This window comes from Vicia villosa, linkage group LG1 (assembly GCF_029867415.1).
Source record: "Vicia villosa cultivar HV-30 ecotype Madison, WI linkage group LG1, Vvil1.0, whole genome shotgun sequence".
NCBI lineage: Eukaryota > Viridiplantae > Streptophyta > Magnoliopsida > Fabales > Fabaceae > Vicia > Vicia villosa.
The window spans coordinates 246,534,601-246,560,394 of record NC_081180.1 but is presented as its reverse complement, the minus strand read 5'-3'; the positions used below and the strand labels follow the sequence as shown (position 1 = coordinate 246,560,394).

Below are 25,794 nucleotides of genomic sequence, written 5' to 3'. Positions count from 1 at the left end.
AGAGATTTTATCTTAGGCTATGTTTGTATATCATAAAATCAACGAAGTGGAATTGAGCGGAGCGGAACGAAGATATCATTTTATTGTTTGGAAATTTTAGGACGCAATAAGGTAAGTTGTTCATTCCGTCCAAATCGAAGGAGAAAAAAATGGTGGTAAGTGATTGAATGGAATGAAATCCATATCACTCTATTCTGGTTCTTCCTTCCGTTTTTAAATTATCCAAACAACGAAATATCCTTTTATTTCATCCCTTTTCGCTCCGCTCCATCCAATTTCATCAATCCAAACAAAGTTTTAGTCTTTGAATTAATAATAATAATAATAAAATGGTAGAATTTGATGTCAATCGATTTTATTCCTTTCTTTCATTTTTAATCTTAATTATTGGTTTTTAATTATTTAGTATTTTTGTATCAATCTTTTTTAAAAAAACTATATTTTATATTTTTATGTTTTTTTCCTTCATTTTCTTCTATTTTTTGTTTTTTTAACTTTTTGTTTATTTATACTTATGAGAGTGTTTATTTATACATACTATTAATTCTGAGATTAAATTATAAATATATTAATCAATTTAATATATTAAAAAGTCAAAATAATATAAAATATTGTTAACATATTTGTGAATAATTTTTTTGGTTTATAACCAACTCATCGAATCGTGGTCCTCCCTATCAAGTTCAACGTCAATCACCACTGAACTAACTAATAATTGGTGTGTCAATTTTTAATGTCTAAGATATATTTTTCTTGAATGAAAACTAAATAAAAATATATAATATTCTATTTCATGTTACATGTTATTACATCATCGCCCATCTAAGCTTACCTTTAGAAAGTTTAAAGCTACGGAATGGAAGTGAAGCTCATTTTGACCGTTCAAAGAGGAATAGTCATGGTCAACACGATAATACAAATTTGATACTCCCATTTTCATTCATTGAATAAAGACCGAAACAATTTTATTGCGCCATCCACACCGGTTGTATTATACTAATTATACTAATAAAATATTACTACTACTCTTATCATTGAAAGAAACTTCCATTACATAATTTAAATAAATATAATAAAAATTAGGCATATTCTTAGTTTTAGTTGGATACGAGTGTTAATTAATTTAAAATCTTACTTCTTTTTTAAAAAATAGAATAATAATTAAAAATGATGTGACATTGATTAAGAAAAGTTACTAACATTTAACTAAATTTAAGAGTACTCAAATGTTTACCTACAAATTATTATATTTAAAGTTTGAGAAAATGGGTGATGCACTGACAGTGTAAAAAGTTTTACACTGTCAACCAATCACAACCATGAATTAGAATAAATCAGATTTTAATTTTTAAAAAAATTATATGACATGACAAAACGATTTATTTCTATTGGATGACAGTGTAAAACTTTTTTACACTGTCAGTGCACTACCTTTAACCTCTTAAAGTTTTGAACAAATATCATATTTAAATATTTAATTTCATCCTTCTAAAATTTTCTAAATCTCGCCTCTAATACAAAATTAAGAGAATTTTATATTAGAAATAAAAATACATTCTCAAAAACTCTTCATTTAAACTCCTTTCATTGTTTTTACTTAATTTTTTTTTAAAGTTCTCTGATCTCTTAATATTTTTTAAATAAGTAGTGCAATGACAGTGTAAAATAATTTTATATTATTATTTAATTGGAATTCATCAATCAAGTTATGTCACATAATTTTTTTAAAAATAACAGTGTGACTTGACATTTAACAAGATCGTAATTGATTGCCAGTATATTTTTTTTCTCTTCTCTTATCCCTTAATCTCTTTATATATATATATATATATATATATATATATATATATATATATATATATATATATATATATATATATATATATATATAGGGATAAGATCAAATGACACCAAAGTGTCAAAGTTTATTTTGACACCAAATCTCAACCGTTAAAATAATTGATCAAACGGTGGTACTAAATGTAATAAAATAATAATAATAAAATATTTAGCATATTCTTGAATGAGGTAATTCACACAACTAAATTAAATATATTATTTTAATAAATAATTAATGAGAGATTTCACGTGGAATTATAGATGAATCATTTTAATTTTATTAAAATAAGCATTTTATTAAAATATAAAAAACTGGTGATCTTATGATATAATCTAAAATCATATATGCATTAGTATATATTATATGAGGAACGCATGGTGGCTAAGAGGAGACACCGATCTCTCTTTCTGTCATCACCACGTTTCGACGTTACTTCCTCCACTCTTCCATACTCCAAGACTTTCAATTTTATATATAAACACAATTAACAATTAAGACCCACAATCACAACACAACACCATTTTTTCATCCCCATTTTCTCAAACAAAAAACTATGGCCTCTTCTTCTCTCAATCTCTCTTCTTCTTCCTCAACGCCACTCTCATCTTTCCGGTATGTTCTCATCTCTATCAATCTCTAACCAATTTTCTTCCTATCACGTTTTCATCATCCACAATTTTTTTTCTTCAATTTATCGCATGACACGTGGCACAAATATTACTGTTCCGTTCCTCTGAACTGATTTTAGTTCAAACATACCAGAGTTAGTTAGAGTTGTTAGTAGGCAGTTATTTTGTGGATTCTCTATCCCCTCTCGTCTATTAAATTGATTTTGTATTAATTTTGAGATGTTTGGTTCTTCTAGGCTATGTTTGGATTGATGGAACACGACGGAGTGGAGCGGAATGGAATGGAATAATATAATGTTCCATTGTTTGGATTGATAAAAAGAGGATGGAATGGAGCGGAACATGATGGAATGCATTCCATCCTATTCCATCCAATTCCCCATTTTTTGTTCCATCCAATTTGGGGTGTATGGGATGGAATGAGATATTTTAAATAAAATAACCAAACAATGGAGTGGGATTTATATTTCATTCCGCTCCGTTCCATTCCGCTCCGTCATGTTCCATTCCGCTCCGCTCCACTGTGTTCCATCAATCCAAACATAGCCCTAAAGTAGAATTGATTCGGCTTAACATTTACTGTTCAACTGATTTTTGCATTAATATTTGATGTTAGGATATTATAATTTATAATTAACCTTTGATTTGATCGGTTCTTCAATGTAGGGTATCCAATCAATTCAAATTATTCAGTGATTTCCCTCCTTCCAAACTGAATTATAGATTTGCTTCGAGTCGTAATGCTGCTTTTAGGGTTAAAGCTACATTAGCAACCGGAGGGGGTGACCTGCTTTCTTATCCAAAAAATAGCAATGAAGTTGTCATAGGTAAAGATCTGGTTGTTGTTGATGAGTCGACGCTGAGCTCGGGGATAACAAGCATTTCTTTCCCTGCTGACAACAATGAATTTGATTTGGACAGTCCCGCAGAAGGTTTCGCTTCTATTCCTGAGGCCATTGAAGACATTCGCCAAGGAAAGGTTGTGAAATAGTAGTTTTTTTTTTTATGGTTTGTCAGTATCATAATAGATTTATTTTATTAACTAATAATCTGATATCAAATATCAATCATGCAGATGGTGGTGGTTGTAGACGATGAAGATAGAGAAAATGAAGGAGACTTGATAATGGCAGCACAGTTGGCGACACCTGAAGCTATGGCTTTTATTGTAAAGCATGGAACTGGCATAGTTTGTGTAAGCATGAAAGAGGATGATCTTGATAGATTGGAACTTCCTTTGATGGTTGACAGTAAGGCTAATGCCGAAAAACTTTCTACGGCGTTCACTGTGACAGTGGTATGTATTACTGTTCTTAATTGCATCTTTTATACATCTGGAGTTAGTGCCATATCACCATTGTTCCGCAATACGTTGTTTAGTGGAAAATATTGTGTAGTTTCTTCAATCTGCAACTGACAATATTGGCCTAAGGTCTTGCGCTTATATATCATGCCGAACTTGTATAATGCATTTAATTTGTTTAATGTGATAACGGATTCTAATGTCTGTTTATCTATGGGGCATTCATTGTTTTGTGACAAAAAGGTTTCAAATCAAGAAAACTACTGAAATTTGATCTGTTATGTTGTTGAAGGAATTTTCTTTTGATGTGGTTTAGGCCTTTTATTGATAGAATTTGATACATTTCAACAATTTAAATGCATTTGTAGGATGCTAAACATGGTACAACCACAGGGGTGTCAGCTCATGATAGGGCAACTACAGTCTTGGCACTTGCATCTAGAGATTCAACTCCGGGTGATTTCAACCGCCCAGGCCATATTTTTCCACTAAAATACAGGGATGGTGGTGTCTTGAAGAGAGCTGGACATACAGAAGCTTCAGTTGATCTTACCGTACTTGCTGGTTTGGATCCGGTGTCAGTTCTGTGTGAGATTGTAGATGATGATGGTTCCATGGCTAGATTGCCTAAGCTTCGCCAGTTTGCCAAGCGTGAGAATTTGAAAATTGTATCTATTGCTGACTTGATAAGGTATGACGTAATCAAATTCATTGTTTGCATATTTATGATGTAATCAAATGATCTTTTCTGTGTATAGATATTGTCAATGACATGACATTGAATCGTCATTTTATCTTTGTTGTTCCATTTGTTTTACCCTGCATTAGATTCATTAAATTAAGAATCACTGTGTAAGTTCAAATACTAAATGATTGTATTTTTTTAATGTAATTTGCTGCCTAGGATACTTCTTGTTGGTTATAGCTAGGAGATTAACACTTATTGTTGTTATCTCAGATATAGAAGAAAGCAAGATAAATTAGTAGAACGCTCTTCTGCTGCAAGAATACCTACAATGTGGGGGCCATTCACATCATATTGTTATAAGTCTCTGTTAGACGGGATTGAGCATATTGCAATGGTTAAGGTGAGCATTTCTTGTGTATATAATGTAGTTTATTTGGAACTACCTAAATTTTGCAACACTTAGTTACGGTTTTGATTTAACAGGGTGACATTGGAGATGGAGAAGATGTTCTTGTTAGGGTACACTCGGAGTGTCTAACTGGAGACATATTTGGATCTGCCAGATGTGACTGTGGAAATCAGCTTGCACTTGCAATGCAACAGATTGAGGCTGCCGGTAGAGGTGTACTTGTATATCTACGCGGACATGAAGGTAGGGGTATTGGTTTGGGCCACAAGCTCCGTGCTTATAATCTACAAGATGATGGACGCGATACCGTAGAAGCCAATGAGGAGTTGGGATTGCCTGTTGACTCTAGGGAGTACGGCATTGGTGCACAGGTAATATATATACGCTTATTGGTTCCATGATGAATCTCTTGCAATAACATTTGAACTGTTTTAATACACGCTGAACACAATTGTTATGGAGTTTGAAATGCTACTACTTTTGCAGATACTGAGGGATCTAGGTGTTCAATCTATGAAGTTGATGACTAACAATCCATCAAAATATATTGGTCTCAAAGGTTATGGTTTAACCGTTTCTGGTAGGATACCGTTGTTAACTCTCATCACTTCAGAGAACAAGAGATATTTGGAGACAAAACGTGTGAAAATGGGTCACATCTATGGCACGGAACATAACAGTGGCAATGTTAAAACTAATAGTGTTGAAGATTCAAATTCAAATGGTGCTACTGGCCTTTGAAGAACCCTTATTTTTCATGCAGGATGCATATGTCAGATGCAGCAGAAGTCAACACTTCCGCAGAATCCAATATGTGACAGTTGATTAATTAATTCTAATTATGAATTGATTATTTGCATAATTGTTTTGCCTGATTTTCTTCAACCCAACACTACTTAGTTACACTTCATTCATTATAGATAAGGCCATTGCCAAAACAAGTTTCTGGTTTCCTTGTCTTTCTTTTGTTGTCTATTATAGAGATTCAACATATTGTATTGTATTACTGGAATATATAAATCATGTTTCTTTCTTCATTTTTGTTGGTGGTCTCTATAATCCATGATAGAAAGAATTACAAGTTCTTTAGCTCTACTATGTATTGGAGGTATCTTGTAGTTTTGTGTCATTTTTGTCAAATCTTTACCGATTAATAAGGTTCATAACGGCCAGGGAGGCAGAGACGCAGATAGGATTCGAGGAGGCCGTAGACGCATATAAGACCAATATAGCCCCCAGTAACTTAAATTGTTTTTGATACAAGCCACTAATGAAGAAAAAGCTGAAAATGCTATAGAAGAGAGAAGAACAAGGCGAATGTTGGGTGCCATGTACCCCAATAGCAAAAGAAAAGTTTCACATTACACAAATAATTAGCACATGAAGGCTAAATTCTACATATTACATTGTTTTGAGTCTTTTGACTGGTGTGATTAGTATTCACCTATAAATAACACACAATCAATCAAACAAGATTTTTTTATCCCTTTATCATTCGTTTTATATTTATGTTACTTACTTTCTAGTCTAGTAGCTAAAAAATCTAAAAAAGTAGACTGGATTTTGGCTCTGTTTTTAAATGTTTTTAAAAGTAGTTGGTAGTTTATAGCTGGTGATTGAAAGATGATGAGTTAACATGAGTGTTTGATAATTTGATAAATTAGCTGTTTTATTAGCCGATAGATATAAAATGACATAAAAAATCATTTAATTAATAAGTGTAATAATATTTTGTTAAAATAATAAAGATATAAATGGAAAAAAGTCACAAGCTAAAAGTTACAAGCTCAAAAGCTACTTCAAATAGCTTTTGAAAAAAAAATCTAAAAGCTAGTAAAAAAGCTACAAGCTAAAATAACGTTATCAAATAGAGTTTTTTCATTAATGTCAGTAGAAAAGCTAAAAGTTAAAAGTTAAAAGCTTTTTGGGTCTTACCAAACAGACCCTTATAAGTAAAAAAGACAACTTCCACGTTTATTAAGAAAAATAGCTAAGTGTATTAAATTTTCTTGATTTAAGTAAGAGAAATAATACCAATGTTTTAAAAATCGGACCGGTCAGCAAATCGGTGAGGATGTTGGGTCACTGATCGAACCGCATGACTAAATCGGATTAAATCAGATAACTCGGTTGAATAAATTGGTCTCTATTGCAATACTATATATTTATTAAATCGGTCGAACCGAGTGACTTAATCTCTAAAAAAATATCACAACACCTACAAAATTTTAAAAATTTAAAATATCATAGTTTCACATGTTTATTCTTTACATTCAAATTCTAAATATAATATCACTCACAATAAAATTATACAAAATATAAATTTAAATAAATTTTAAATCAGGCCTAATTGCAAACAGAAAAAAATTGTTTCAAATAAAGTTTGAATAAAATCTAATTATATTTTAATTATATATTTTTAAAAAAAATTTGTTTTGTGCAAAAAAAAAACATGCATTTGAACCACCGGTTTTTTAAAACTGCCGGTTCACCGATTTTTTTTTTCCGATTTTGACTGGTTTTGGCCGGTTCTTACCAGTTCAATAGCATACCTGGTCCAGCAATCAAACCAAACCGGTGACTCTTCCGATTCTCGATCTAATCGATCCGACCGATCGGTTCAGTCCGATTTTTAGAACAATGAATAATACAATTACGCATGTACAAATTTGGAAGAGTTAATTTCACAAAATTTCTTCCTCAAGGTACTTCATAAAAAGATAATTATTGTTGACAATTTTTAGGCAAGAACCACAAAATAATGTATAGAACCATTTTTTTAAACTATAATAACAAGACAAAATAATGTATCCGACCATTTTTTAATTATAATTAATTAAAATACTTTTTCTAAAAATATTAATTTTAAAATTATTTTTTTCAACAAATCTTAAAAATCATGAAATAAAGTAAAAAGGTAACGTCGAACCAAATTATACCATCTATATAAATCAAATCAATTTTTTTTAAATGTTAAAAAAAAAAAAATATTTTCTATTTTCCTTTTCTTTATAGATATGAATTCTATATTCCACCTACCAACATTACATTGGTCAAAATTGAATTGAGTTTAGATCTTTCGAATAAAATTTTTAAAAAAATCCAAATCCTCTCTCAATAATATATTGTGTTGAATTGAGTTCCCGAGTTATAAATAAATAAATACAAAAATTTCAATAATTTTTCTTCACTTTTAATAAAATTATAAACCAATGAATATAACAATTTTGTTTTGAAGATTAAAATTTAAAACAAATAAATTTAATATTTTACTTGATTTTGTTTTGGACCGTTACCACTTTTCCAATCTCCAACGGAACTACGCGTAAATGATAGATTGGAAGACGTATATTCCAGTATCAACGGTTTAAAATAAAACGGTTGCGCATTTCACGCGCATAGATTTCACGCGCTTACTTTTTCTATAAATATCCCTCTACTCTCTTGCTTTATTCAATCACTTTACTCTCTTTTCACTAACACTCTTATTATTACCTCTTTCTATTCTCTCTTTTGTTTTTTGAAGAAATAGCTATGTCTTTCTTCAACTTGAAATTTTCTTTTATCATTGTGGCTGCATTGTTATTGAGCACTACGATGGCGCAATCTCCAGCTTCATCTCCTATCAAATCCAAGTCACCGAGAAAAGCAATCTCTCCGTCACCAGCCGCCGTCACTCCACCGCCGGTTTCTTCCCCAACCGCCGGAGGTTCTCCTCCCGAACAATCAGCATCTTCTCCGGCGATCTCTCCTTCTTCCATCTCTGGTCCACCATCTGAAGCACCAGGACCTGCTTCCAACGCTGTCGTTTTGAATAGAGTTTCAATCGCTGCTGGATCTGCTCTTATGATTTTCTTAGCTGTTTTGATCTTGTAGTTGTAGACACGGAATTCTTGTTTCTAGTTTTTTATTTGTTATTTAATTTTTTTAATTATTTAAACTTCTATGTATTCATTGATTTGATTGATTAATTTTTGTTTTACAGTCAAAAAACACATTCTAATTTTGCCTAAAGAAAATATCGGGAAATACATGTACCGATGGACAACTAGCTCCGCACATATGTGACTTACTCTACTAACACTCTCTTCTATGTTCTCTCTCAATTCTTCATCACAAATTCACAATATGTTGTCAACTTTATAGCCAAATTCAGCACCGAGATTTCTCTTATCAGTTTGTGCATTGTCATTCAAACTAATTAGTAGTTTTAGTTAGATTGTTATCATAATATGATGATGATGGTAATGAGAAACAGATCCTTCATTTGCTGATGGGAAGAAAACTTGCATCTCAAGAAACTTTAAGTAGATATCTTCGGATCTGGAATCCGGAGATGCTAATTCTTGTACAAATCCTCCATCTTTGGTTACTTTGGATATATTTGGTTCCTTCTCCTTCATCAGAAGCATAGTCATTGCTACCAAGCTTATCACTGACATAATATTTATAAATATTATAATAGTAATTTTTTTCCTAATAGATTCAAAAATATCTAACCAAAAAAATATTTAATCTAATACAAAGACTTTTGAATCTATAACAAATCACTTGAATTAGTATGATAATGAATATGTTTCATAGCTATGTGCTCATTTACCATATTACACCACAATTTTCTAATAAAAAGTTAAAAGGAAATGCTAACTAGTGTCCTCAGGGCAATGGTTAAGACTTTAAAAATAGTAAATTTATGCCTCGAAAATTGAAATTTTAAATTTTCTATAAAATATTTTCTTTTTTTTTGGAATACTTAACCATTGCCTTGAGGGCACTAGTTAACAAGATTTAAAATAGGATAACTTGTTCACATACGACATTTCACTTTTTTCTTTCACTTTTTTCTTCTTAAAGTTGGATGCTTGGCAGTAATTTTCACTTTTTTCTTCTTGAAGTTAAATGCTTGGTAGTAATTTATTTTCATGATAAATAATTATGGTTGGTTTGGGTTGAGTTTGCGGGTAGAAAATTGAAAATCCGATGCCCGAACCAATTGTCATTGGATTTTATTGGTTTGGTTCGATTCTTGCCTGAACTAAAAAAAGTCCAACCCAAACACTATGGTTTGGTTCCGATTCTAGTTTGGTTCGGATTTACCCGAACCAATGAACCCCCTACTCTTATCTTCACTATCATTAAATGATAAACCATCAACTTCAAAGTCAACATCATCACAACTATCATTATCCCCATTTTCATCTGTATGAACATCATTTCCAACATCACCAACATCATCTTCTTGAACATCACCTACTTCTTCTTCTTCAACACCACCAACATCATCTTGTTGAACATCACTTATTTCTTCTTGCTCAACACCTCCAACAACATCTTTTTGAACATCGCTTACATCATCTTCTTTAACATCACCCACATCATCTTTTTCAACATCACCTTCTCCTACATCACTTATTTGTACAATGCCTTTACCTTTATGTTCAACATATATGTGCATTGTACTTTTTATTTCAATTGCATATTGATATACCTTAGCAGTATCACGGTCACTAATCATTTTACTGTACTTTTCAGCATCATTGTTATACCACCATAACCAGAATTATGAATGCTCAAGTTCAATTATCTTTTTCACAATACCAATTGCTTCAAAAAAGTTTCACCTATCCGGATCAATTTCTACTTCATGCTCGTGTCCTCCTATATAATAATATACTATACATACCTAAAAAAAACTACCCCCGTAATGAAAAATTAAACTGAAATTCATCACTTGCAAGTTTCAAGAACACACAAGGAATAAAACTAACTCACAGACAGATGAAAGATTTCATATATGAGATTTTGTTATTGAATCGCGCTTGACTATTCCATTTTTGTTTTACTTGGCCATGCATCAGAGCTTGTCACCGTCTTTGTTCGTTCGTCGCCTCCCTCCCACAAAGTCACAGTTTTCTTTTTCTTCCAATATACAAAACCCTAATTAACAGGGACTAAAAGTAAAAACTTATTTCAAAACATTTTGAAATTTTTAGTGGGAAAAATTAAATGGCCACGTATGTAAGTTATTAAACAAAAGAAAAATATAAAATCATTTACGTTAGACAATTCAACTTTTTTTAATAGACTTCTAACACTAGGGACTAACACCAACAAGAAAGTATAAACTCAGATTTAAAAAAAAAATCAGCAACCAAATTTAAAAACACGCAAACTTAGAAGGATGAAAAGACTAAGCCTATTATATATTAGTTAAATTATCCTACCACCCTTCAATTTGATATTCAGATGCTAAACAATTATCATAAAAATAACGCACTACTATCAATAACTTCTCAATTTTTTAATTTTTTTTAATCTATTTTAAAACTAAACAATTTTTTTAAGGATGTCAAAATTTTACTTAACATATTTGCAAAACTAATAACAATGGTAATCAAATTTCTAAAAAAGAAAACCTAATTTCAAATTTGTTTTTAAAATTATGAAACAAACATCTCCTTATAACTAGTTTGATTATTTCATCGTAATGTAAGATTCGCTCCATTTAAATTTAAAATAAAAACAGAAAAATTAAGGGAATTCTTTATGACACTCTGTATAAGTGAAAATAATCCTATAAAAACCCAAAATTGTACCTCGATTACCAAAGACTAAACGCACCCTTCACATCACACAGACGCAACCAAATTTGGTGTCACCCCATTCTAAAATTAAAAAAAAAAAAAAAAAAGAGATATATCTTCAGAAATATAATAGAAATAACACATTCAAAACCATTACTTGGATATGTATCTCTGGTATATTAGTGCTGGAAATTGGAAATTTTGTCACCTTTGCATGTCAGGTAATACCATAAGTGTATTTCTGGAAAAATCAAAAGTCAAATTGCTTTAAAAAGTAACCAGCATGATCACCCTCATTCTCAATCATGTTTTTCACTCCAAATCTTCATTATTGTGGTTCATCGTATCAAAAGGAGTTAAATGAAGTGGAATTTAAGGTAAAGTTCATTTATTTCAACCCCTCATTCATCATATTAATCTGGTTTTTCATGGAAAAAAGGTCACGCTTATACCAGAAGTATATTTCCGGTAACGCTTAGGAGGGATTGAACAGAAATGCAACACCTCTTGAAACTTCTAGATGATAACAATTACGTTTCTATGCACCAGAGATGTAACAATCAATATTGAAGGACCAAGAAGACATGCTGAAAGTCATTGTTATCGACCGAGATACCACATTAATGAATTCGGTTACAACGATATTGCTGACTCTTATGCACAGCTTTGTAGGTATCACATTACTAAGAATGTGAGAAGTCAAGTTAAACCTGCGGTAGGGACAAAACAAATAGAATGTGAAGATGGAAAATTGGTCAAGGCGGACGATATTGTGGAGAAAATTATGGATGCATGGAATATTATAATAAATTCATCTACAAAAGAGTTATACTGGTTTTTGGGTTGTTTCTGGTTTACTCGATAAAGGGGAAGAGGATCACCAACTTGTCCACCATACTCTTATCAAGATTACGATAATTGTGATTTTCAGGTTGTTTCTGATTTGCTGGGTAAAAAGGAAGAGGATCACCAACTTGTCCGACAACTCTTATCAAAGAGTTGAGGAAACAATAAAGACATATACACACGGGTGTTCGGGAATAAAGAGAAAATTGAAAAAAATTATCACGCACTTGTACCTTGCGTTAGTGGACCTGCACCGGAGGATAAATGGATGTATTTCTCTAAGATGGGTTATCTCATAGCAAGTGCGTATGAGAGAATGTATATTGATGTTACAAGATAAGGTTTTCGAAAACTTTTTTCCTACTGCGCATTGCTCTACCACCAAATCCCAATGATCGTGTCATCTGTGTTAGGTGGGTTTCAAATCCGCAGCATTTTTTTCAAGTGTATTTAAAACCAGGATGTCATATACTACTTACATCACCGGAGTGGGCAGCTCATTATACAATTTGAGCCGAGAATTAGCCGGACCAATTTATTGAAAGGATGCAAGAGTATACCAAATTGAACAACAATGAAGTAGAAAAAAATAAGGAAAAGTCAAAGGGTGTGCCACCTGTAGATTTGGCCAACGATAAATATTTCGGTTCATTTAAGTAGTTATTTATCATTTTATTGTATATGACATTTTGTTAATGTATTATGATGTGGAATCTTAGCATTTTGTAGTTTGACCAAAAATACCAGCATTCAATACAAGCAGTTGCTTCTGTTTCTGTTCTCTTTTTGTTGTTTAATACCAGAGAAGTTTCTGGAGATGCAACTCTAAATGAATAAGGGTGGTTTCAAAGTTACATCTCTGATACATTCTCTGTCAGTAGATAGGGTTTATAGCATCTCAATACTATAAATAAGTTTACTTGTCATATTGTTTCACACCATAACACAAAAAACCAGAATGGACATCATATGGCATGTTGGAAATGTTCACTTTACCGACAATACACCATCCCGAAAATTTAATATCAACAGTACCAACCATGAGCTGAAGACGAACGCTGATTTACGAGCTATGTGGAAAATTTTTCGCATTTAAAATCAAAAGTTCCGATCGAGCTGGATGCGACAGTTTCGAGATCGATCGATAATATTATCAAGATATTGCAACGCTCACCTGAATGTTGAAGTGTAATATTTGATCTGTGTTTAAATTCCTTATGTATTGCTTATTTTATTATGGGCCCGTTTGTTTTGGCTTTTTTTAAAAATGATTTTTATAGTGTTATCAAATTTTGTGAAAAAAAAAATTTACAAAGAAACTTTTTATAAAAGCTTCAAATGAAAATTTTGTTTGAATAGTTATTCTTAAAATGTGATTTTAGGTATTTCATCTATTTATGGCAAAAAAAATTGGATATCAAAATTTCAAAAAATCACTTAATTTTGAAGCTATTTCAAATAGATTTTCATAAAAATCATTTTTGAAATACAACTTTTTGAAAAAATTATGATTTTGACTAAGTTTTGATCTTCAATTATGTATGTTTATGTTATAGGATGTCAAATTAAGTGTTTCATTTTAGAAAAAACGAAGATAAAAAAACTTATAATATTTTGAAAAACGGTTTTAGAAAATCTATTTTCAAAAATACAAAGAAAAAATCCATTTTTTTAAAGCTGAAACAAACTGGCCCTATATCAATGGTATTTTGATTTTGTGAAGTTGGCCTATTTCAATTATATTTTTCTGCATTCTATAAAGCTTTATTCCAAAAATACAGTCATTTTTATATCAGAACTACATCTCTGAAATAAATCTCTGAAATAATTTGTGTTTTATTACATCTTGGTGTGTGCTGGAGTTGTATCTCCAAAATCTATGGGCATATACGTATTTTCGCACGGTAAAAAGCAAAGGAGTGTTAAGAAATTTCCAAAATTAATGAGTAGAACATTTTTCAAAGAATAAATATTCTAAACTTAATTTAATAAAACGTGAAAGAAACATAAAAATGTAAAATTTTCAATCTCGCAATTAATTATATAAGTATATTTTGACATTAAAATATTTATGACGATATTCTTTGATTTTAAGGTGTATGTTTTTTTATTTTAAAAAAAAAAACTAAATTGTACTGGACAAATTTATATGATTATTTGATCAAGTGAATGGTGTTTGGTCTCCAACATCTTAATAACAACAAGGAACAAATTACAAATTTTATATATTTAAGACGACTTATTAAATTGAAATAGTTTATAGAACAAATTGAAAATATAGTAATAGTTTTAAGACTAAATTGATGGTTTATCCAATAAACTATAATCTAACTAGTTGGACATACCATAAAAGAGCCTAAGACTGTCCCATGATTAATCACCCATTCTGGTGATACATCATCATCCAATTTTCTATGTCACACTTGACATATTCACACTATACTTTGCTAGTCCCGCCAAAACTATTAAAAAAATATCCACATTTTCATAATTCATGCTGCAGATGTGAAGCAACTCTGTTGGTACACCTCTTTAATCTACTCATATTTTCTTCTACCCTCCTCAGTCTTCAATTCCAGATATTAACATCTAATTTCCCTGTAACATTTTCCACTGTTTGTTGTTAATACTATTATTCACATGAAATTAGATTAAGCATGGTTCTTTCAACATCCTCCTTGTGAATCGTCGACTTGGACCACCTGTTTCATCCATAAGCTTTCGTCTTTTGTCATCATGTTCCTGAGGTTCCAATGTTAGTGGCTCTCTCTTGCCAAGTAGACTATCATCCCCAACACTAGTAGTAATATTCTGAGGAAACTCCAATATTTGATGGGTGACAGAATTTAAATTTTCTCGGAGTGAGGAATTTGATTTCCCACGCGCATCAATCTCATGCCCATCATTTGAATCTTGAGAATCAAGAACAACAGAGTCTGCAATCTCCTCAAGTGCTATCTTGTTTGGAATGTTAGACTCCTCAATTTTCTCCAGAGGCTGGTCTTCAAGAATACCTGAATCCAATCTGTCCCAAGGTATACTAGTAGTTTTTGAATATGAAAGGTCATCGACAGATTCCACAAAATTCATAGAGAATCCTTTCTGTGTTGTTTCTGGATCTCTATGATCTTTAGCTATATATGATGTGGATGGGAAATCCGAAGCCAAAGTGCCTACTTGAGAAGTTGTTCTCACTATTGATATAGCATTTTCATCATCAAACTCTTCAGTTTCCTGCATCAGAGTAAGGATACGTCAAGTTCTTCAGGTGGTTTAGAGAAAAATGTGTGTGCATGGTAGATTAAATGTCAAGTAGAATACCTAAAAAACCGTTCCAGCAGAGGTGGAATATACTACAGATGAATAGCTATGAAATAATTACAGTAATCAATTAAAGCAATGATTAAAATACCTCTATTGGTGACATGAATCCTCTTTGATGAGACATTGACATCTGCCGACAGCCGAAATGTGGAGATACAGCTGGTACTTGCAAATCCTTGAAAATAATTTCAGGTTCCCTCACCCATGATGCAGCTCTTATGGGTGAAACAATTGGGAACTGAATATCAGTCTCAGTAGACCCATTAGAAGGATTCCCATGCAACATAATAGGATAACAGCTTGCTCCAGAGGAACCTGCTTCAGCTCTGTACTCGATAACGTCAGACACTGACGAGAGAGGGCCTTTGCCATGGCAATCAACAAGGGGAGCTTGCAAAGAACTATTTTTAAATATATCATAAATTAAGTTCCGTATTTGAGATCGTTTCAGAGAAGCTTCAAACGGAGGGAACCAGTTACTAGTCAACTGAATGAAAGAAAAAAATTCAAATGTGAGTCTACGGAAAGCCAGTTATTCATAAGAATGATTGAGCACTAGACCCGGACACAATCTGATGAAACAGGTTTGAGTAAAAAATATAATACAACAGTGTATACAACATTTTAAGAATACAAGTGCCTTACAAGTTTACAACCGTCATGAGAAGGGGAGGGAGGGAAAAAGAATGAAGTATCAAAGTAAAAGCATAACCCATGCATTTATGTAATAAATTGTCCACCAAGGAACAATTATACATATTATTGCTTACAATCCAAGTATATTATTTGCTTAAACGGTTTATTTAGTAAAATGCTTTAACAAGGTTTGTAACCAATATATTAAGAAAATGCTATTTCTCAGTTACAGTTTACTTCCTAAATCCATGAAAAAGCAAAGGATCATAGCAGCAAATATATTGTCATGATTGTTCTAAAATTCTCATTTCACATAACGCTTAATGGAATTGGATTAGAGACTCGTGAATGGTAGATACCAATAACAACAGTGCGGCTTGAAATATTAAATTAAAATGAAGAGTCAACATTATATCATTGAAATTTCAAAATGAGACTATCACATCGATTCAAGTTTTAATCTAATACGAAATCACTCACAAAATTGGAGTACTTTGTTATATTGAAAGGATTAAATTTGATAGGAGCTTCCTCCAGAAAACTTTCCACATAATGAAGCAAAAACAGACCGCAATCATACAAGTCCCCCTGCTGTGGAAGCTGGAAAAAAATGGAAGGAAAAATAGAAGTCAATAAAAAGTTGAACGGAATTAGTAAGATTCATATGGAGAGTGGCTACCTCTAGTGAGATGAACCGCAGCTGTAAAAACTTAGAAGAAACGTCGTCCACCATATTGGGGTGTCTCTCTTTCCATTCTTCACACAGGTAGCTGTCATTATACAGTATATGGAAGAAAGCAGTGTCAGACTCTGTCATGACAGAAAACAAATGAAATCCACTAAAACAAGCATTTACTTTATTAGTTTCATTACTATATTGGGTTAATACTATTATCTCCAGTGGCTCAATGAAATAACAGCCAAAAAAGCCTTGTGAAACCATCCAAGCTCATGGTTCTTCAGACAAAATGTTAATACAAGCTTTAAGTTGTCTGGTCACCGATTATGAAACTTCCGATGTCAATGCCTTGATAACTTGCAAGGTAACCAGTAGTTTAATATGGGCTTCAATGGCATGTTTGTTTGACATTTAACATAACCATGAATGTCATAGATCATCGATAGTGACGGGTCATTTTCCCTAGAGATCTGCCAATTTTATTAGGCATCTTAATGCCTTAAATTAAACAGCCCAAAGTTTGGGCCATCAAAGCAGAACATCAATTTTTGCATGGAATGAAAATCTACAGAGTAAAAAAAATAAAAGGGCAATGAATCTATGTTATCAGACCTCCTAATTATCATTCACTATAAAACAGACAATGATTATTTATCAAATTTGGCTATCAGCAAGCTACCTTTGGATAACATTCTTAAGACCTTTATGATGTCCTTTCAGGGAGTCCATGTGCAAGATGCAAGGTACTTTGGAAGATTCTTTGATTTCTTCATCTACAATACAATCAAATAAAATGAAGATTGTCCATATAAACCATACAATAACAACTTGAATGAAAGATCATCTAAATAGACCATAAAATAACAACTCAAATGAGAGATATCTTGCCTTTGAAGCATGGTACTTCCCCAGGATGACAGATGACAATCAAACTCCAGTGAAGACTGTCATCGAGATACATAAATAATTCTTAAGATCCTGCAGAAACCATATTTGCTAGCAAAATATTGTTTTAGGCTCTTACCTGTAGTTTACAGGAATCACGATATAATCCTTTTCAAAAAGATTAACTTTCCTTGTCCATTTACGTACACGTTGAAAAGCTGCTCTACCATCAGAAGCACTTGAAGGATCTTTATCTAAATCAGCTAACTTTCGAAAGAAGAAGCTATTGAAAAAGTGAAACCTCTTCTGCTCCTCAGTGGAGAGTTTGTTTTTCAAATACCTACAGATACACCAGATTCCGCAAATGCCAATTAATATGAAGCTTCAAATAAAGAGGTGTGTCTAAACCTTTCAGGAGTAATTCCATTTGAAAAGAAAATGGTGAAACAAATAGGTAATCAACACTATCATGAATAACAAATTAAACAACTTTCAAGCTAAGGGATGGAAAAGAGTACAAGTGATGAGATTATAAAGATCACGTATGTGCATATATGAGATACAAAAAAAGAGGGTAAACACTACTTTCTGAATAGGACAATTGGAATTAGTTAGCGCATCATCTATGAAATCCATCAGAAAGTTACAATTTCTTCCGTCATACTTACTTGATATAAAAGTCAATGATGGTGTCATTGAGGAATGTCTCTGGCTGTAAAAGTTCAACGTCTCGCTTACTAATGGAAACAGCATCAGGTTCCCCCTTCGGATAAATAACCTCCTCAAATGATTCATCAAAACTGGACAATATCACATTATATTAGATTAACAAGCAATTTCCTTTCAACAGCTATCAATTAGTACAGCACTGATAAAAAGGTTTTAATTGTGAAAACCAAGCTTCATGGAGTGGCAGGTAAAAACAAGCTCACAACAGTTTTTATTTATATACCTAACCCGCCCAAAAAAAAAGACCTAGAGTCAGAACCTCAGACCCAAGCCCACATTGCCTTAAGCAGAAATGTAACATGTTTGGGATTATGAGCATTGGCAACAAGAATTGAACTCTTTAACGCATTATTAAAGAGGTTCTATTTCTATGTCAATAACCAAAAAAGCAAAAGGAATTTGAATTAGGTGCAGTCCTGTTGATGGTTTTCATGCATAGTTTATAAAGCCCTAAAAGTTACAGAAAAAACATATATATATATACTGGGGAGGCAAAACAAAAAACTATACATTCAATAGTTACCAAGGACTGAAGAAATTCTGGCCCATATAACCGTCAAAACAAATGTCATACACAAACAGCATTAACAAACTAACATAAACTTTTGCATAATAATAATAATAATAATAATAATAATAATAATAATAATAATAATAATAATAATAATAATAATAATAATAACAATAATAACAATAATAATAATTATTATTGTTATTATCGTTATTATTATTATTATTATTATTATTATTATTATTATTATAATAAACACAACAAGGGATCAAAATTGAAAAGTTGACTAAATAACATTTCGATGTAACACAGATTGTAGTTCAACATATATCACACAAAGGAAATAGAAATGTCTGTTCAACTTACATGGGAAAATAATTCCTCTGAGAGAACAAACTACCCTGTCCCGATGCAGAATTATTTCCATAGCTATCTGTATCATGGCTGCAAGAAGGGACATAGAATAATGATATTAATTAATGCATTACAATATTCCTCAACAATCTTTTGTTAAGTTAAGTATCTATGAAGATTAGATGCATAATATGATGTGTGAATACAACATGACACGGGCACAAGGGAAATTGATAAAAATCAAGATGCTAAGCAGTCAAGATACGGTAACAAAATTAGAAGTCTAAGTTGCATGGATATGAGTAGGGAACCGGGTACAGGATACCTAATTTTGAAAAGAGAAATGCTAAGTTAACACCTAAAAATACAACAACGCCGTATATCAATACGGTTAGATGTACCTTTTGTTTTTTTTAATAAATTTTTTGCATGCTTTGGTTTTTGTGTCAAGTTAAAATGCTTTCAAAATTTTACAAAGTAGATACGGTGTAACTTAATATGGTGTCAACATAGCACCACTGTTTTGAAAAACAACTAAGTTATTAAAAATATACAATGAAATATCTTTCATAAGTATGATATTTAACAAACTGAAATACAAGTGTTTCATAATTTATTATATCACCAATCAAAACAGAACTAAAAAATAAATATACAGAATCAAGAAAATCAGGTTAAAAAGATGATATTTCCATAAAGGAGTCAGATAAATGTTAGGCATATAGTAAAAAATTGGGGAAGAATATAATATAATAGGAATAGTATCACGATCATCAAAAAAGAATAAGAAAACCTAATTTTTATGGTAAAAGACAAATATATATTTATTTATTAGACCGCGGATACATGTTAAAAAAGTATCCACAAATATACTTTACAAACATGTGTTTTAAACAATAAAATTCTTACTCAAAAACTGTACTCCAGATATTTGTGTATCTCATATCCAATAATTTGATAGCCTCCTCAGCCCTGGACCAACATGAATCATAAACTGCGAATTTCAACAGCTTAAAGCCTGCATGAAAATTAATTCAGATGAAAAGTGGTGAGTCAAAGCATCCCATATACATATAGGAATTTGTATAAAAATGTAAAAGTAACTATAAATATTACTAAATGTAAAAATAAGTGAATAGGGAGCAAAAATCGGTTGATTATTGTTTATTGAACATTAACACCAACCGCCATTTAAGCAATTAACTTGGCTCTAAACTATAGTAGGCCCAGAAAAATATCTGTATTCATTCCAAAGCCGAGAATCAGAGGCTAAATCCATAATAATACACCTTCGGCTATGGCGGATTTCTCAAAAACACAATCAGCTTACAAGTATATTAAAATAAAACCTATAAAATCCAAGCAAGACATGAAATACTGTGATTAATATCAAAGGCATAAGAAATAATCTTCTTTTTGCTCATTCTGCTATTCAAGTTAACTAAGCAAACAATTGATAACAGTAAACCTGCTAGTGTCACTAGTAAGTAATTATTAGATCTTCCATAAGTATTACAAAGATCACTGATATTATTTTCAAAAGCAGTCACACCTGGTTTTTCATTTGTAATGCCAACTTCTACAGAATCTTTTGATTTAAGGAAAAGGTTGATCAATGCTGTTTCAATCTACAGAAGAACAGACGACAATCAAATTTATAACTAACGGATTAATGTAAAAAAAATAAAATTTAACTGAGCAATTTACCTTTTCCAACCAACTTGATTCAATTTTTATAATATCTTCAGTTCCCCACTCAATTTTAAAAGGTTTCCCAGTTTGATTGTTTGTTGGGCCTTCGAGTTTAATGGAGTTGCACGCGAATATTAACCGAGAACTGGTGGAATATAACTCCTCATATTGAATAAAATCAGGGAGGACATCAACCACCTTTTTTATGTCATCCTACACATTGAGAAGAGAAACTTGAACAGTTAACCAGAAAAATCCACATTTTAAAAAATAAGATAAGTTCTACGTTTCCAATGCATGAAAGAACAAGATTGAGCACAAAATAAAAATTAATTCCAATTGAAAATCTATAACTTCCGTAACAGCTAAAATCTAGTTGTTCAGACACACTGTATTTTAAAGAGACTGAGTAACCAGATTAGATCATATAAGCTGTCCAAACCAATTGCGGGAGCTAAACATGGAAAAAAAAACCAAAATATTTAAGAGAAACGAAACAAGGAAATGCAGAATAACATTCCATTGCAAAACATTACACCTGTATTCAGATCATTTAACTTTATTATTTCCCATCTACATCTTCAAAGTTGCATGTTCCAAATTTATCATTTAACAAATTATCTGATGACTAATTGTCTTTCAACATCAACAACAAATCAAAATTAGAAGAAAAAAAATCCTCTCTTTTGTACTACAACACGCTCATGCTTATTGTCTGCCCCATCTCATACTTCTCGCCCACCAACCTAATTTATATGTTTCTTGATCTAGACTACTTCCGCTATTAAAACACTATCGTTTAACATGTCACATTAACATTTTCTTTGATTTGATTCACCCCTAAACCAGAAGATTAAACATATTTGCTCCACAGATGACAGCCATCAGCAGATAGGTAAAACCCCTAAGCAATTGATCATATAAACATTACAAATACACTTACAATTTTAAAGGCAGTAGAGTCGGCCTTCACTAACTCGTCATCAAAGCAATCTGAAAACACAAGAGAAACAATTCATAAATGGGAAAACAGTACAAAATATTGATTATATAAATTATAAAAATAAGACAAGAATTCTACACGTCACTTAAAAAATCTTAACGTGTGAATATAAATACCTCCAAAGTTCGAAGGATCAAAAGTAGAATTTGAAGACACACTCATTTCACTACTATCATCATCTTCGTCCTCATCATCAGAAAGTGCGTGAAATGACTGATTCTGAAACAAAAATCAATCAACAGTCCTAAACAATTGCTCTCTACGTAAGGGGAAAAAAAAACATGATCAAGTGAACAAAAAAAAAAAGACAATAATGAGCATCAAGTAATTAATTACTTTCAAGTCAAAGTAGCTATTTTCAAACTCAGCATAACCATTGTTATCTTTATCTGCAAAATATTGCAGTGATGAAGAGTCAATTGAACACGCATTAGCATTTGCTGCTTGATCATTAATACAAGTATCATCCTCCTCCTCAACTTCATCCTCCTCGTCCTCGTCCTCAATGTCATCGTCATCCTCAACTTCCTCATCGTCCTCATCGTCCTCAACCTCTAACGGCTTGTCGAAAGCCTCCTCCGCCTCCGCCGTGAATTTTCCGCCTTCTTCATCATCATCTAAATCAGACGTAAATTGAGAGAAATTAAACTAAATCAAAATCACACAATTGCAAATATACGAAAGTCTTTGCATGAATGATACATATACGTATACATATACAAATTACACATTGCATATTACATATAACAAACCTAAGTCATCATCGAGATCAATTGGCTCAACGGGAAATTGCTTCGATTGATGTTCAGATTGTGAACCATGCGCAACTGCGAGAATCAACGAACAAACGAAGAATCATAAACAACGAAACGAAATTGAAGAAAGGAATGGAACGAAACGAGTGAAAACTTACAAGCCTGGAGGAATTGGTATTTTGAAATGGGAGGGGAAGAAGGATTGTTAGGGTTTTTGAATTTTTCAATCATCTTCTCAGAAGCTTTTTCGATGTTTTCTTCTTCGTCGTCGAAATTGAAGACGTCGAATTTGTTGATTGAGGAAGAAGATGAAGCAAATGTGCGCTGAGTCATGTAGCGAGTGGGTGAGTGAGAAACTCGCTAACGAAATCACGTTGCTGCGAGTTTTTTTGGGAAATTAGAATTTGGGAGCAGAAACAACGTTCCTTTGATTTTCTTTATTTCTTCAAATTTCTTCTTTTATAATAGGAATAAAAAAATATTGTTGAATAAAAAAAGAAATAAATAAATATTGGGCCTAAGCCCAAAAAAGAGTCAACTACATAAAATATGTGAGAAAAAAACACATCTAAATTAGATAAATATATTTTATTATTTTTTAAAAAAATTAAAGATATTTTTAAATCTGAAAGCAATTTGCCTTTTCTAAAGTTATACTGTTTTTGAAAAATCTTAAGCTCTTATTTAAAGTTTTTTGTTTAAAGAAAAAGTTCATTTTGGAAAAACACTTATTTTTGAAGTAAACAATTATTTTTGATAAAATGGTTTATATTATAAAAATAGGTTATATTTTAAAGAGATTAAAGGTAATGCACTGACAGTGTAAACAAACTTTACACATACATCCAATCAAAATTCTTATACTTGTCATGTCATATTAATTTTTTTTAATTAAAATTGTGTTTTAATTGGATACATGGTTGTGATTGGTTGACAGTGTAAAAATATTTTACACTGTCAGTGCATATCCCTTTTTCTCTATTTTAGAAATGTTTTTTCTATGCCATTTAAATATACGATAGAAAAACACTAATATTTTAATTAGAATTTTATAATTCTCAAATTTGTTTCATCTTCTACAAAAATCATGTGATAAATTGAGATAACAATTTGTAAACACATATACAACATAAAATATTCTATCTACAATATAAGAAAATCATATGCTCTGGAAAATACCATATTGTCCTTCTGTTATCAAATTAGCCACGTGGATACCTTAACAATCTTTTTTTTTCTTTTTTTTTCTTCTACTACTAACCATAATTGCTTCTATTTTGAAAAACCATCACGGGTTCTCTCTCTTCCTCTACCTCTATCTTCCTCTTCCTCTCTATTCTGAAAAATCTTCTTCTGCATCTTCCTCCATACCCATAAATTGTTATTACAGTTTTATTTTTGATTTTAATAGGTGACTAAATCATACATCGAGTTTAACAAATCTCAAAGATGGATCAAGTATCAGATCTATTTTTACTCATAAATATTTTTTTCACACAAATATTTTTACTCACAAATATTTTTTCAGATCTGATTTTACTCACAAATCATACATCAGATTTGTTTCTTCTCTCTCTTTCGGAAAAGTTCGATTTGGTTTTTGAATTCAATTTTGTGGTTTCAGGTTTGGTGATATTCGTCGCTGGGTCGTTTTGACGAAGTTGTTTTCTCCTATCAGAAAGCACTAACAATGTACAAAACTACCAAGAGTGAGAATCACGGTTCTGTTACTCTGGTGTTTTCTATAATATTTTTTTTAATTTGATTTGTAGTCTCAGACTCACTTAAGATGCTATGTGGTTATGAGATACTGGAATTTGGAAAGGATATAAATTTAAGTCCTTTGGATATGTAATATTGGATGTTAAATGACATGGATCAGATGCTATATGTTTGTGTCACTTTACTCAAAACTGAAATGTATTTATTTATATCAATGAAGTCTGAACTTTTTGATTTTGTGGGTTCAATTTATGCATTTTCATTTTAATGGTTCAGTTTATACGTTTTGCATTTCATATGTTCGATGAAAGTTCAGTTTATGTTTTGCATTTCATAAAGATGTCAGTAAAATGCCATATTATACTTATTAAAATATCTATTTGTTTATTTTTGTCTTCATTTTGATACTAAAAATCTCAATTTTAGGTTATGGATGATTTGTCGGTGTTGGTTCACGGCAGGCGACGGAGTATTCTGAAACAGGTTCGATTTCAACTTTCTCTTTTTTTCTTCGAATGTTGTTTATATGTGCAGATTCTATGGGCTTCTTACTGTGAAATTCAAAGTGCAGAAATTCAAGAGAAAACATTGCACCTCCCCACTCTATCGGTGTACTATGGTTGATAAACCGCGTCTTTAAAAGTGTTTTAAATTTCACTTATTTACTTTCAGTTAGAGATGAATGGCCAAGATTAAATACGATGGAGGTTAGTTATCAATTCTGTTACTCTTTTCTCTCTCTGCAATTTTTGTTTGTGAGTTTTTTTCTTTGCAATATATGTTAAAATGGTTCTGCTATACAGATTTTTGTTTTGCTCTTGTGCATAATTTTGGCTATAATTTGCTGTTAGTTTTGATGCGGTTTTAGTTTAAGTGCAGGTTGATTTATTTGCACGTCTCGGTATGCCTAGATGTATGAACCAGTTTGTATTAATGGGTTGCCTGATTTGGTTTTGGTAAGGATCCGGTTTGGGAGCTATTATTACTTATTGGTATAGATTTTCCTGGTTTATGGATCTGTTATTGCATCTTTGTAGATGCTTAATACTGGCTGTTTGGAATTATATTTTCAACCATGATAGAGAATGGAAATGGAGATATATTTTAGTGGTTATATGGAGATTTGGTTTGAGTCTCCAAATTCATGTGCTTCCTATCTAGAGATTAGTTAGTTTAATTTTCTTATTTTACTCGATCAATTGTTA

At 31.6% G+C, this 25,794-nt stretch overlaps 2 protein-coding genes across 2 annotated transcripts; one reads left to right on the top strand and one right to left on the bottom strand.

Moving 5' to 3' along the window:
- Positions 1–2,212: 2,212 nt before the first annotated feature.
- LOC131645081 (bifunctional riboflavin biosynthesis protein RIBA 1, chloroplastic-like) lies at positions 2,213–5,906 on the top strand. Its single transcript, XM_058915737.1, has 7 exons — positions 2,213–2,452; positions 3,136–3,448; positions 3,545–3,766; positions 4,141–4,463; positions 4,731–4,860; positions 4,944–5,240; positions 5,356–5,906. The coding sequence occupies exons 1-7, from the start codon at positions 2,394–2,396 to the stop codon at positions 5,608–5,610; spliced, it is 1,599 nt and encodes a 532-aa protein (XP_058771720.1). The 5' UTR covers positions 2,213–2,393; the 3' UTR covers positions 5,611–5,906.
- Positions 5,907–14,494: 8,588 nt separating this feature from the next.
- Positions 14,495–23,309, bottom strand: LOC131645080 (probable ubiquitin-like-specific protease 2B). Its single transcript, XM_058915736.1, has 17 exons — positions 23,026–23,309; positions 22,865–22,939; positions 22,449–22,729; positions 22,229–22,331; positions 22,053–22,102; positions 21,125–21,322; positions 20,970–21,045; positions 20,327–20,435; positions 19,430–19,507; positions 18,492–18,623; positions 17,963–18,163; positions 17,827–17,882; positions 17,618–17,711; positions 16,939–17,029; positions 16,740–16,859; positions 15,712–16,110; positions 14,495–15,533 (listed from the first exon to the last, which is right to left on the bottom strand). Exons 1-17 carry the CDS (start codon positions 23,198–23,200, stop codon positions 14,946–14,948), a joined length of 2,826 nt encoding a protein of 941 aa, XP_058771719.1. The 5' UTR covers positions 23,201–23,309; the 3' UTR covers positions 14,495–14,945.
- Positions 23,310–25,794: the final 2,485 nt, after the last annotated feature.

What these genes read in the sequence shown, in the direction of transcription:
- LOC131645080 (XM_058915736.1), bottom strand. Translation starts at nt 23,200, where the DNA reads ATGACTCAGCGCACATTTGCTTCATCTTCTTCCTCAATCAACAAATTC. An exon ending in ATCTGGAGTACAGTTTTTGA is followed by an intron (nt 19,508 to 20,326) that starts GTAAGAATTTTA and finishes CCCTTCTTGCAG; the next exon opens with CCATGATACAGATAGCTATG. An exon ending in CAGAGGAATTATTTTCCCAT is followed by an intron (nt 18,624 to 19,429) that starts GTAAGTTGAACA and finishes GATATTGTCCAG; the next exon opens with TTTTGATGAATCATTTGAGG.
- LOC131645081 (XM_058915737.1), top strand. Translation starts at nt 2,394, where the DNA reads ATGGCCTCTTCTTCTCTCAATCTCTCTTCTTCTTCCTCAACGCCACTC. An exon ending in TCTATTGCTGACTTGATAAG is followed by an intron (nt 4,464 to 4,730) that starts GTATGACGTAAT and finishes TTGTTATCTCAG; the next exon opens with ATATAGAAGAAAGCAAGATA. An exon ending in AGCATATTGCAATGGTTAAG is followed by an intron (nt 4,861 to 4,943) that starts GTGAGCATTTCT and finishes TTGATTTAACAG; the next exon opens with GGTGACATTGGAGATGGAGA.